The 12,457-nt window shown below is 41.7% G+C and overlaps 1 protein-coding gene across 3 annotated transcripts in view; it reads right to left on the bottom strand.

The window, feature by feature from the left end:
* Nucleotides 1–1,659: 1,659 nt before the first annotated feature.
* Nucleotides 1,660–12,457, bottom strand: part of Rhp (GTP-Rho-binding protein rhophilin) — a 105,080-nt gene continuing 94,282 nt past the window's right edge. For all 3 annotated transcript variants that reach the window (XM_077647433.1, XM_077647434.1, XM_077647432.1), the window contains exons 12-15: nucleotides 12,199–12,393; nucleotides 7,574–7,650; nucleotides 4,599–4,748; nucleotides 1,660–3,791 (exon numbers count right to left, since the gene is read on the bottom strand). In XM_077647433.1, the coding sequence (XP_077503559.1) occupies nucleotides 3,441–3,791; nucleotides 4,599–4,748; nucleotides 7,574–7,650; nucleotides 12,199–12,393 (773 nt within the window). In that variant the 3' untranslated portion in view covers nucleotides 1,660–3,440. The remainder of the gene's footprint in view (nucleotides 3,792–4,598; nucleotides 4,749–7,573; nucleotides 7,651–12,198; nucleotides 12,394–12,457) is intronic.

Here is a 12,457-nt window from a genome sequence, read left to right as displayed (position 1 = left end):
ACCATGTGGTTCAGTAGAACCTTGTTGGTAAGTCTTTTTTTAAATGCAACGGGAAGACTTATTTTCCGGAAAAATGTGTGATCCAAAACTAGTATATGGTTTTGCAGGCGAACTACTTCCACAGCCTTCACAGCGTTTACTCCTATGTGTGAAATGGAGTATAGTTTCTATCAGCAGAATGTACCAGCTCATTATACGTAATGGCATGGGTCGGGACACTTTTTTCTTTGTTCTTTTTCTTGGTCCTACCTTAGTATTAGTAAGATGTGCCTCTTTGGTACAGACATTGCTTTCATTTTGTTGCTTCCGCACTGAGTGAGCCTTCATAGTTGCAAACGGGAACGTTTAATTGGTATAGTATGGTATGGTACGGCACGGCACGGCAAGCCATTTGATGTTTAATGTCCAAAGCTGCACATGGGCTACGAGAGACACAGTAGTGGAGGACTCTGGATTAATTTCGACAACATGGCATTCTTTAGTGTGCACCGACGTTGCACTGCACTCAGGCACTTTAGCATTTTGCTTCCATCCAAATGCGGCCATTGCACCCAGGATTTGACCTCACGACCTTGAGCTCACTAGCCAAACACCTTAGCCACTAAAGCCACTGTTGTGGTCAAATTGGCAAGACCACTGGTGACCATTATACAAAAAAAAAACTTTCCCATGTGCATGTGCTTACAAGTTGTAGATACACCTCGCCGTGAATAGGAAAGAGCTATTCAAGTGAAAGATGTATATTAAACAGCAGAGCAAAAAAGTGAATTCCAAAGAAATTTGAATAATGACCTAATTGAATTTTGCGATGAATATTTATAAATTTAACCACCAATAATAGTAGCCCATTTTCCATCCCTGAAATGGATGTTGACGTACAATGCAAGCCCCTTTTTTTAACACGGCTTGTTCTGTATGCCTGGTTTGATCTGAAAGATTTTTCTGTATGTTAGAGAAATCCTGGGCGCATGAAACAGAAGGAGGATGCAGAAGAACTAAGTGAGCATGCTATCGGTGGGAGGAATACAAATATAAACTGAAAGAATTGTGTGCAAGGCATTTGATGTTTTCAGAAACTGTAAATATATACTCACTTGTTTTCGCATTCATTTCTTGAAGTGGGATAGTTTGGAGCATGTTATGGAATGTGTGTCTTTAAGAACACTGCCAGAAAGTTTTTCAGGGCTACAATATCAGATTGGGAGGGGGTATCTGTTGCTGGTGCAGCAGCTGTCGGTGTGGCGCGAGACTAAATTTTTCTCTTCACATCTCCAACAGCAGCTTTCAGTCTGTGCACAGCAATGATAGTGGTCAGTTGGAGCCAGTAGAGAAGCCCGTGCATTTTCCTACTTCTATCCTATCTATGCCTGTTTCGGTGTTCCCAATTCCTTTGAAATAGAGATTGCTCATTTTTTTTGTGCTAGTGTGGCACATGGTTAAATGGATCAGTTAATTTGTCTAGCACTATTATTGACAGATAAATCTGCTTACTTTCACGTCAACCTAGAAATATCAATTTTTTAATTCATATCTGGACTCTTTAGTTCACGTCAAAAAGTGTTGGCTGCAATGACCAAGTACCCGCCACTTGCATGCCAGTTGGCTACATGACAAATGTGCATTGCACGACATTCTGCAAAGCCATTGAAAACACACTGCTCAAATTTCAATACTTTATTTAGCTGTGAAGAATTTCCATGTGCACTAACATCACTTCTAACTCCATGAGCTGCAGTCAGGTTCCAAGAAAGTAACAATTACATAAGCCATGGAATTTTGGCCATACTTTTTAATTAGTATACACTGCATCAGCAGAAGCCACGTATGTTAAAGGAAAAATATGCAAGTTTTAAAAGGCATTAAAACATGTTGGAATGCTAGTCTTGACGTAAAAAATATAGAGTATGCCTTAGGTTGTCCGTATGTACATATGTACACGACAGTTATTTTGATGCTGCCAAAGGTGCCTTGTGGATGCATAAAGTGGGCACCATACAAGTTTTATGACTTCCTGCAACACTTGGGACTCTTCCTTGCATGTCATTTGGCGTGTAGAAGACACTAAATTACACCTGAACATTCTACACTGCATAGTGCTATGCACTCCAGTATCTTTGAACAGCACGAGTGATCAAAACACCAATATGGGAATAACCGCTGTCTGAACACAGCAATAACAGCTGCATGCAGAATTACAAGCTGGAAAATCACCAATTGTCAAAATTGCCACGTCTGCATTTCTTTACCTTGCCAAAGCAAGTGAGAGCCCCTGTACCAAAATACATGGTGCATAAGTGCCACTTGCAAATTCACAGCACATCCACAATACTAAAAAAAAAGGCTTCTTGAACAACACAACAAGCAAAGTATATTCCCAACGGTTGCATTAGCTGCTTACAGCAAACCATAAGGTCATTTTAGAGGCATGTGCACATAAACATCTAGTGCCGAGATTATGTCACCACACAGTAAATCTCATTTTCAGTCAGCTCCAGCAATCAACACATCAGAAATCACAATAGTATGAAGCATTTTAGCTACCTTCAAGCAAGATAAAATGTGCCTTAACTGGAACGATGAAGAATATACTTCATGACTACAGGATACTCCAGGTGCCATATTTCAAGTGCTCATGAAGGCCATATGGTTGCATCACAACAGGAACCAGCTGCTCTGAAAATGCTGCACTAATACTGCAAAGAGGGAAACTTTAAGTGTTTCCACTTAGATGGATTTCACATGCTGAAAATCTGTTGGGAAATATAACTATTGGCCTCAAGACAAAGAAAGGTAAACTGCTGATTGGCTACTAAATTTTTATGCCTTTCATATGTGCTTGAAGAGCAAAATCACAAGCGTGATCTGCACACCTGCTATGGCTGCAACAGCCACATTATCAAAATGGCACAAGAGTTAAAAAATCTGTTCAGAAGGAGTACTCACAGCACAGGCATGCAAATCATTTACATTTCACAGGCCTTTTAGCAGCTGCATGAATGCATAGATGGCAGAACAATTTACAAATTGCCACTTGTTTTCTTAATAATATCTGTACAGTTCCATAACTTGCTGTGGAACAGCAGGAGCTGAAAAGCAATGCAGACAGCAAAAAGGTACGAAGGGGTGAAAACTCATAGGTGTTCACAAAATAGAAAGTAACATTTTACAGCAGCAACCTCAGTGGAACTTGGACACGGTTGGTGACATTGTGATGACTCTTGAATTTTTCACTGCAGCACCATTCAGTTGCATGTTCTGAGAGTCAAAGACTGAGCACAGTTCACCAGAAGCATCACTGAATGTGTGCAACTTAGCTCCAATGCTAGAGTAATAGCAACACTCAACTTCGTCCTTCGCATGCGGAGGCCTTTTCATGCGCTCTGCATTCTCGGTAGTGTTAACTCGCCATGATGCTAACATCAATGCCACTCTCCTGCAGTTCAACGCATCAAGATGTTGGCATCATAACCGGCTTCCCGCCTCTCCTTGGACGTTCCACGACGGAAGAAGTTCCAAGTAAGCCGCTTGTGGCTGTCCTTGCTTTTGTTGCTGGCAATAGAACCATTGGGACTCTGTACTCTGCTTGAACCACTTGAACTGACACCAGATGATGAAGTGGTTGAGGATGCTGGGCTCTGCTTTAGATAGCTGCGATCCATAGGTGTAATGACACGCAGAGTCAGTTCGTCACCAGCTTTTCTTATTAACTGCACTACTTCCTCATGTGTTGACCACTTGGTGTCAAGGTCGCCAATTGCAACGATGAAATCCCCTTCTTTCACACCAGCCAGCTGGAAAAAAACAAAGTGCACTTTAAAGCACCTCTCTTACGATAATTAACCACATTAAGCTATGTAGTTTTATAGCCAGTTTAGTTGGCTTGCTTTATGCTCTGGCAACACTGCACCTACGATGAAAGCCCCACCAAAAAGATTTCTTGTTTGGTTGAGTCAGTAAGGTGGTTACTCCACAAGATAGAAAGGGCACTAAGGGTGGCAAGGGGTGAATCTTTGCATCTTCTGCACCTGCTGCGGTCAATCATACTATGCGGCCTATTTTTGCAGCATACATGTCTTGTATGCCTTACAAAATGCGACCGGTTAAACAGACACAACTAAAGTGGTGCAGGCAGATATAGATATAGAATCTGCAGCATATCTCTAGTTCTGTGTGGTGCCATGCGGAAGGTCTATTTTGAGGATACTGATTACACTGGCAGTTTAATAAAACACTGAAGGTCCCTGACAGGCGGTTACTTCAATGGCGCCATAAACAACTGCATAAAAATTGTCCTCGAGTGCAGTGGCTGCTGCTGAACTCAACCATAAAGATTGTTTTCTTTTTGCACAATGTCAGTGCTGAAGCAGCATTTAAATTTCAAGGGCACATACGACAGTTCACAACTGCTAATGCATTTGTAAAATAAAGAAGCAGTGAGTTCAATTTCTTTTAACCCTTCAATTTGGCGTACCAGTTAATTCAGTCCATTACCGTAAGCGTGTGACAGTCCCATTAATGGGAATCAACTGTACTGAAACTATTTGGAGATTGCCTCAACAGGTCAGGAGTTACCTGTAAAATAAAGTTGTAAAACTGACCTCTGCAAGGCTGCAGGCTTCAACACCGGCAACAATGACAGGGGAATCTCCTCGCACACTGAAACCAAAGCTCTCTTTGCCTTTCTTGGTAAGATGCACTGCTCTTGATGCTGACCAGTGGTGCCTGGCAGAGAAGATACTGATCGGACCCTGCAAAAAATGAGGGGGAAAAAAAAATGTGAGGTCACACTTAATTTGAACAAGAGAACTGACTGTACTGAGCAATTCAAAGCTCAACACAAACATCCCTCAGGTTGTGCCTGCACAACATGGGGAGAGTCGACTACCATTGACATCACTGACAGTTGAGTTTTCAAAATATCACTACTGAACTAATCGGCTGTGATAAAGATGGTACTTTCATAGTTTAACCATATGGCTGCATGACAAGCCTGTTAATGAGGCCTGTTAACAGCAGTTCTGCTTTAGGTGCTCAAAATAGTTCGACACTACCTTGATTACACAGAAATTACAGAAAACTGAGAATGTGCGGCTGCGATAGGCACGACAGCAATACCAGATGCTACTAAGAGGGAAAAAAACAATAAAAAATGCTGCCTAATGATCGATAAAACCAGATTATAAACTAATATTTTGTCACTTAGCATGTTGTTCTGAGGTCCACATCTCCACTGAACTCAAAACAGCCACACCTTGATGGTAAATAGAACTACTGTTCAACATTACCCAACTCTAGTTTGGTTTGGTTTGGTTTGGTTTGGTTTTATAGGGTTTAACGTCCCAAAGCAACTCTGGCTATGAGGGACGCTGTAGTGGAGGGTTCCGAATAATTTCAACCACCTAAGGTTCTTTAACATGCACTGACATTGCACAATAAATGAGCATTGTGCCTCCATCGGAATGCGACTGCCGCAGCCAGGATCGAATTCACGTCTTTCGGGACAGCAGCCGAACACCATAATCATGAGCCATAGCGACAGCTATTACCCAACTTTACAGTCAGAATCAAAATGAAGGTGACCAGTCCAGTATAGGTCAAATACGACTCGTAAACCTTTCTTTGCGTGAGTACAACTGCTCTCCAGCAAAAGTCATGGTAAAGGATACGATAATCAAGGGGCTGGTTATGCTTGTGCATTTTGTTCAGCTTCTCGCAAACTAAGTTTATAGTTTATGGGGGCTTAATATCCCAAAGTGACTTGGGCTATGAGGGATGCCGTAGTCAAGGGCTTCGGAAATTTCGACCACCTGGGGTTGTTTAACGTGCACTGACATCGCACAGCACACGAGCCTCCTGGAAAGCCTGAGGAGACTGAACATTTCCATAGACAACGTCTTGCGCATCGTGTACCATGAGGGCTCCAGAACTTAGCGACGATTAGCGTTAAGATCACTGCTGAAGTTTTTAGAGGACACTGGTCTTATGGGTCAGTGGTAAGGACGCAATCTCTTAAATCAGTGATGCAGGTGGAGCAATTGCTGAAAGGCCTCTGTAACGCTAATCCCGCCTGTACATTTATGCTGCCACCAACACCACCACCTTTCGCCTCCATCGAAATGCGACCGGTGCGACCGGGATCGAACCCATGTCTTTCAGGTCAGCAGCAGAATGCCATAACCACCAAACTAATTTTGTTAGAGCACTTTAATATATGTAGCGCAAGGCTAAAGTAATCACATTAAAACTGATTCAGACCATATCTGAGCCTAATACCCCTATTACACAGGCAGGTTCAACCGCCATTCAAATGAATGACAGCCAACAGCGTATACTTGTCACTTTTCACAAAATTCTATTCAACCTCTCGGTCACTGATCACACCATTATTATTTACACCACTTACAAATAAAAATGTGCTTTTATTTTTAACATGCTTTGTGCTTTCCATATACCACAGCTGAACACTGCACAGCGGCAAGACAAGTAGAGGCACGTTTGGCTTCAGCGTTTGGCCATGGTTTTTCTGATGCTGCTTCATATATTTGCATGTTTATACACATTTCATTATTAGAAAATAGTAGACTTCAGCCTATGCAAGCAACGACAGCAATCTATTGAACGATTTAAAAACACAAGGAACTGGAAAATTCTGCCACTGCAGCGGGATAGTTGATTGCCACCTTGTTTGCTCATTAGAAACCACCCATCTCAGTTGAACGAAACTGCCATAGCGAGGAGCACAAAAGCATTGGCACTGCCATCTGACAACTAAACTGCTGTTTAAATCAACTGCTGCTGAAATCAACTGTCACTGAAAACACCTATACAACATAGATATAAGCGCTGTTGGCTTCAACAGCAGCTTAAACTGTAACAGTAGTACACTATCTGGATTTGATGGTTTAGGGGGGGTTTAACGCCCCAAAGCGACTGAGGCTATGAGAGACGCCGTAGTGAAGTACTCCGGAAATTTCGAGCACCTGGGGTCCTTTAACGTGCACTGACATCACACAGTACACGGGCCTCTAGAATTTCCCCTCCATCGAAATTCGACCGCCGCGGCTGGGATCGAACCCGCTTCTTTCGGGCCAGCAGCCGAGCGCTATAACCACTCAGCCACCGCGGCGACCACTATCTGGCTTTGACATTGGTATTTATATGGTCTTTTTTCCAGCCTCCTGTGCAGTGTAGCCAACCAGGTATTACACCTAGTTAACCTCACTGCCTTTCCTTTCTTCTCTTTCTCCCACGGCCTCTGTCAGTGCAATAACCTAGCTCCACATTATCAAAAAGGGCCCAGGACCACCAGCAGCTCAGTCCTAGTGAACTCACTGATGAGCCCGTGCCACTATAATTCATGTGCTGCTGCATGAACTAGTTCCAGATGCCAGACACAAGTGGTTGTGTTTAAATGTCAGCCTCCACAGAACAGTAGAAAAACTTTCCAGCAGGATTAAAATTATTGCACATGGACCCTAATTCAGCATCACAGGAAACTGTAGATATGCATGCAAAAAACGTGAAATTAAAAGTATTTGTTGTGCTATTAAATGCCAATAAAGCAGTCACTCACCAGGCCATGAAAGAGGTCCTTTACTTTATACTGGGTGAAATCAGGCGATGTCAATGTTAGCTGGTACTTCGTGGAAGCTGCAAAATGCATTACAAAGTCAATATGTTGGAATGCAAGCTGAAATACTGCATTACTTATTGATTAGCATCTTTTTGTTTTTGTCCAGCTGCATGCATGAACTCAATTCACATTCACAGAGGGTCAAGTCAGCAAGATATTTACCGCTGTACACAATGGGCATTTAAAATTTGCACATGTACCTTCAAACAATTCTCATTTGCACCCCAACTCCATGCAGTCGAAGTGTAATACTACAATATTAAGCAACATTGTGCCTAACATGAGTGGATTGAATTATGCTCAGCTATGGAGAGCTCAGCTAGGCAGGCTCAACTATGAGTGGAAAGGCATTCTCAGGCAGTCTCAGGAAAATGGATAATATAGTAGGCTCTCATTAATTCGAACTTCAAGGAACCACATGCATTTGTTTGAATTATCAGAAATTTTAATCATCAGAAGTGCACTTCTATATGTTGATGACGAATTTTTATGGCACAAGGGCAGCTTGTGAAAGGTTGCCATGTCACCAGGCATTTCGCACAACTCGAGGTGGGGTCAAAGACCCATTTTTCCAAGCTATTCACCCCACATAAGCCAAGCACTGCTAGAGGAAAGCTTGTACCTAATGTATCACTCATAGGTACCCAGCAGCACTGGGGATCAAATCCTGCACCTCCCACATAGGGACCCCTTAATAGCATGTATGATCTAAGGCTAAAAGTGATTGGCTTCGCAAATACGCATGCAGTGCTTAAAGCCAGAGGGGTCTCGGGTGTCTAAGACCCCTCCACCGATATTGACAAAGGATCTGATAGCCCCTGTACTATAATGTAGGGACTGCATGAATCTGAAGCAAGCAAGCATTTTTTATTCTTCTTGTCAGTGGCTAATGGTTTATGGGGGTTTAACGTCCCAAAGAAACTCAGGCTATGAGAGACGCCGTAGTGAAGGGCTCCAGAAATTTCGACCACGTGGGGTTCTTTAACGTGCACTGACATCGCACAGCACACGGGCCTCTAGAATTTCGCCTCCATCGAAAATCGACTGCCGTGGCCGGGATCGAACACGCATCTTTCGGGCCAGGAGCCGAGCGCCATAACCACTCAGCCACCACGGCGGCTCTTGTCAGTGGTGCTCGGAACATTTTGTCTCTATTGTTATGAAAATTTTGCAGTGATTTTTAATAAGAATCATTAACATGGAAGCCCTTATGTTTTCTCTGCTGAACATATGAAAAAAGTTCAGATGCTGAAGCGTGCGTGCATTATTTTGGTCATATCTGTGGCTGCAGTCTGCTACCACAGTGCCCGTAATAAGCAACACCAGGCCATTACATATGCAACAGCTTAACGAGGACAGCCTTTACTGACAAACATTGCTAATACTGCAAACTTGGCAATTTAATGCCTCATAATGAATCATAAGAGCTATAATTGTTCAAGCTGATCACATCTTTCAAAATAAAGTAAACATTAGACCATGGACCATGGCCCCATACCTACAGCATGTTTTTCTTGAAAAAAAAAGGAAAAGAATAAAGAGGCAATAGCCTTACATGTGTTTGTACCATATTTTTTTCTTTTTCATAACTGTCAACGCTAAGCATTAAATGGAAGCATAAAACAGTGCAACTATAGCTTGAATCAAAGGAACTACATCCTAAATCAAGTTCATAAATTAATGCATACATTAATAGTGAATACAATAGAAGGAGGTCCCACATAATGATGGATGTACTGCCCTGAAAGAGCTACAAAAATTTGCCAAATAGTTTTGTTGAACTAAAGCAGTGGTTATCAACCATGGGTGTGTTGGCGCCCCATGTGGACTGACCTGATTAGTGAGTGCCCCAGAAGGGGGGGTCTAAATCCAGTTGTGTGCAGTTTTTAGAGACCGACTATCATGTCGCTGATCCTTCCTTTTTCGTTACAGAAGCAGCCTCACAGTTCTGATGCCAATGTGTGTTCGCTTACGACTGCATTGTTTTTCCAGTGAGCCAAACCTGTGCGCTTGTCACGAGCTTTTCTCTGTGCGATGGAACCTCCTCACAAGGTTGCACCACTTTTTTAAATTTTAGTTCTTTTTTCAGGTGTAAACGAAAATGCAACTCGACCATCGGATAATTGAGGCATTTCTTCTGGTCCCCTGAAGTCCTAATTAATGAGGTCTTACTGCCCATCACATTATATTTAGATGCCAGTCATGTCTCGTTCGTGAATTTCGTTTTGTTACTCATTTTGCATGACCACACCACAGGCTGCATACTGTTATCCTGTTTAATCAAACATGAGACATATCTAGGCATGTCAAGTTTTTTTGTTGTATGGTGCAGAGTCAGTCTAGGTTTGTTTATTTCGATTGCAAAGGCCATGCCCTATTTTGAAACAGATTATTATTATTATTATTATTATTATTATAAATAAGGATGATAACATTTGCCTACTTATCAGTTTCTGAATTTTTTTTTTCACATGTTGAATAGATATTCGATTCGATATTCAAAGACAGTTTTCATCATCTTTGTATTCGATTCATGTTCAAAGAATTTCAATATTCTTGAAATTCAATTTTAATCGAAGAAGGTCAGTATCCTCGAGATTTTGGCCACAGCTAGCATCTAACTACTGAGGACAACTTACGAACAGTCACAAAAGAGATTTAACCAAGTGTACAAACCAGAGTGCAGTGAGACAACAAATTCATTGAATTGAGGGGAGACGCAGGTCATGAAATGGTAAAAAAATGCGAAAATTCCAATTTTTCAAAAAATGGCATATTTGAGTTCAGTATACTCTAAAGTACCTACCTACAAAGTTTCGCGGCCTAATTCAACCTTTAACTACTAAAAAATTAATATATTTAAAGCCTCCAAAGCACTGAAATGACGATTTTGGGAGTAAAATGCGGCAGAACATCGCACCCGTCACTTCCCGCAACCGTGTCCCCGATTGCCGCCATCTAGGTCTTGTTCGAAAGCTGGCGCTCTTCTCTACCTGTTGGTACCGCTCACTATTGTGAAATCCTCTCAGAGCTCTTGCATTCCGCTATTTCCTGAGGTCTCTACAATGACCTCCGAATGGTTGGCATGCACACTTCAGATGCGATTTCCTCTTTTTTCCAACATGACTAGCCTTACGGAAGTTTTCGTTACGTTTTTATGGAGCTATTTCAATTACTCCTATACCATTGAATTCAGAAAAAAACTAAACTATGAAGCTGTGCAATATTTTAATGGCTGAGTAGAAGATATCAAATTTTGTGAGCAATAATGTCACCTAATCATAATTCATAATAATAATGCACATGCTTGTATGATTACTATGCAACTCAATAACAATATAAGTAGCTCAGCTCTGCATTGAAAGTCTTTGGCAAGAGGCTCCACTTCAGTTGGAAACAAAATATTAAGGGAAAGTGTTACAATCCATAAGAAATTGCCTAATTAGGCTTTTTTTTCTCATCATATGGGAGCTAATAAAGATATGCCAAAACTAATTATATTTATGAAAACAAGAGGAAGAAATACATATACACACCTTATTTCATTATGATATCTCTAATACTAAAAATTCATTTTTTAATACCCACATTTCCCTAGTGCAGTTGCTACTTTTGAGGCATTGCTCTGCGACTTGCTATGAAGGTTTTCTCAAGGCACATAAAGACACTGGATGTTTGTAATCATAACAAGCCACTGTCAAGGTAAAACCATGGATGAGCACCTCCAAAATGTGTCATGTTCTGGCTTCCGCGAGAGATAAGCAGCACTGTAATCGCTACCGTCACCATACGGACTAAGCAATTTCAGGCACTCGGCCTCATTCTTGGTTTCTGCTGCGGTCACTTTTTCTTTCTTCAATCCAAAGCTTCTACCTTGTGAAGCATTTGCTCCTTTTAAACTTCTCTCTGTGCCTGAAGGAATGACTAGTGTATTGCATGCAAGAAATAACTTGCATTTATCTAGCTTAGGCAGAAAATGTTTCTCAACATGAAGGCGACTAGACAGAAAGGCCTGGTTATGCTTAGATGTATGTGTGTGTTCCTCTGCATTTTCCTTTGGCTTTTTTTATCCTTTATTTGACTTATGTGCACACTAGTTTTTAAAAATAAAAAAAAAGTTCATTTTTGGCCTATGATCCGATCACTCTTTCTCTCACGGCGGTAGCGTTCGATTGTTCTATACACAACTATTTTTGCGTTAATTATTGCTAGATGAAATGTTCTTACTAGCAAACAAGCTAAAATAAAATATACATGACTTTTGATGGCACAAGGATGCCACATATATGACTGAAAAAAAATAGAAAACAAGATTCACCGGGAAAAAAATGCATACTAATAAAAACTCCGCTGAATTTTCAAAAAATAAAAACTGAAAGTCCCACCTCTAGCAATGATATAGTTTCATGCTGCAAGACATGCAACTAGCAGAGAAATGTGGGTAGCTCTGGGTAACATCTTATTACTTTGGTACTTTACTCTGGTAAAGATTGCTAGAACAATAGCCACTAGTGTTTTAATGAAGTAATGAGATGCACAGTCAATCAAGGACTTTGACCACTGACCCTGAATTTGAGGTGGGTCTAGCACCTCTTGGAAGTCGTCCTCCTCCTCAAGGTCTGAGTAGCGCTGCCAAGCAGCATCATGGTCTGCCCGCAGGCGCCCCAGCAAGTTGTCCACTTGACGCAGTTGGCGACACATGCGGTGTAGCCTTAGTGCCTCCTCGTGCAACAGGAGCGCTTCACGCAGATGTGCCTTGCCTGTAAACAATAAACCTTCTACTCAAGCAAGTCTCTCTTGGGGCCAGAAACTGCACACACTGCA

This window comes from Amblyomma americanum, chromosome 1, assembly GCF_052857255.1.
Source record: "Amblyomma americanum isolate KBUSLIRL-KWMA chromosome 1, ASM5285725v1, whole genome shotgun sequence".
Lineage (NCBI taxonomy): Eukaryota > Metazoa > Arthropoda > Arachnida > Ixodida > Ixodidae > Amblyomma > Amblyomma americanum.
Note: the sequence above shows the minus strand (reverse complement) of the source record. Positions and strands in the feature narration are given on the sequence as shown.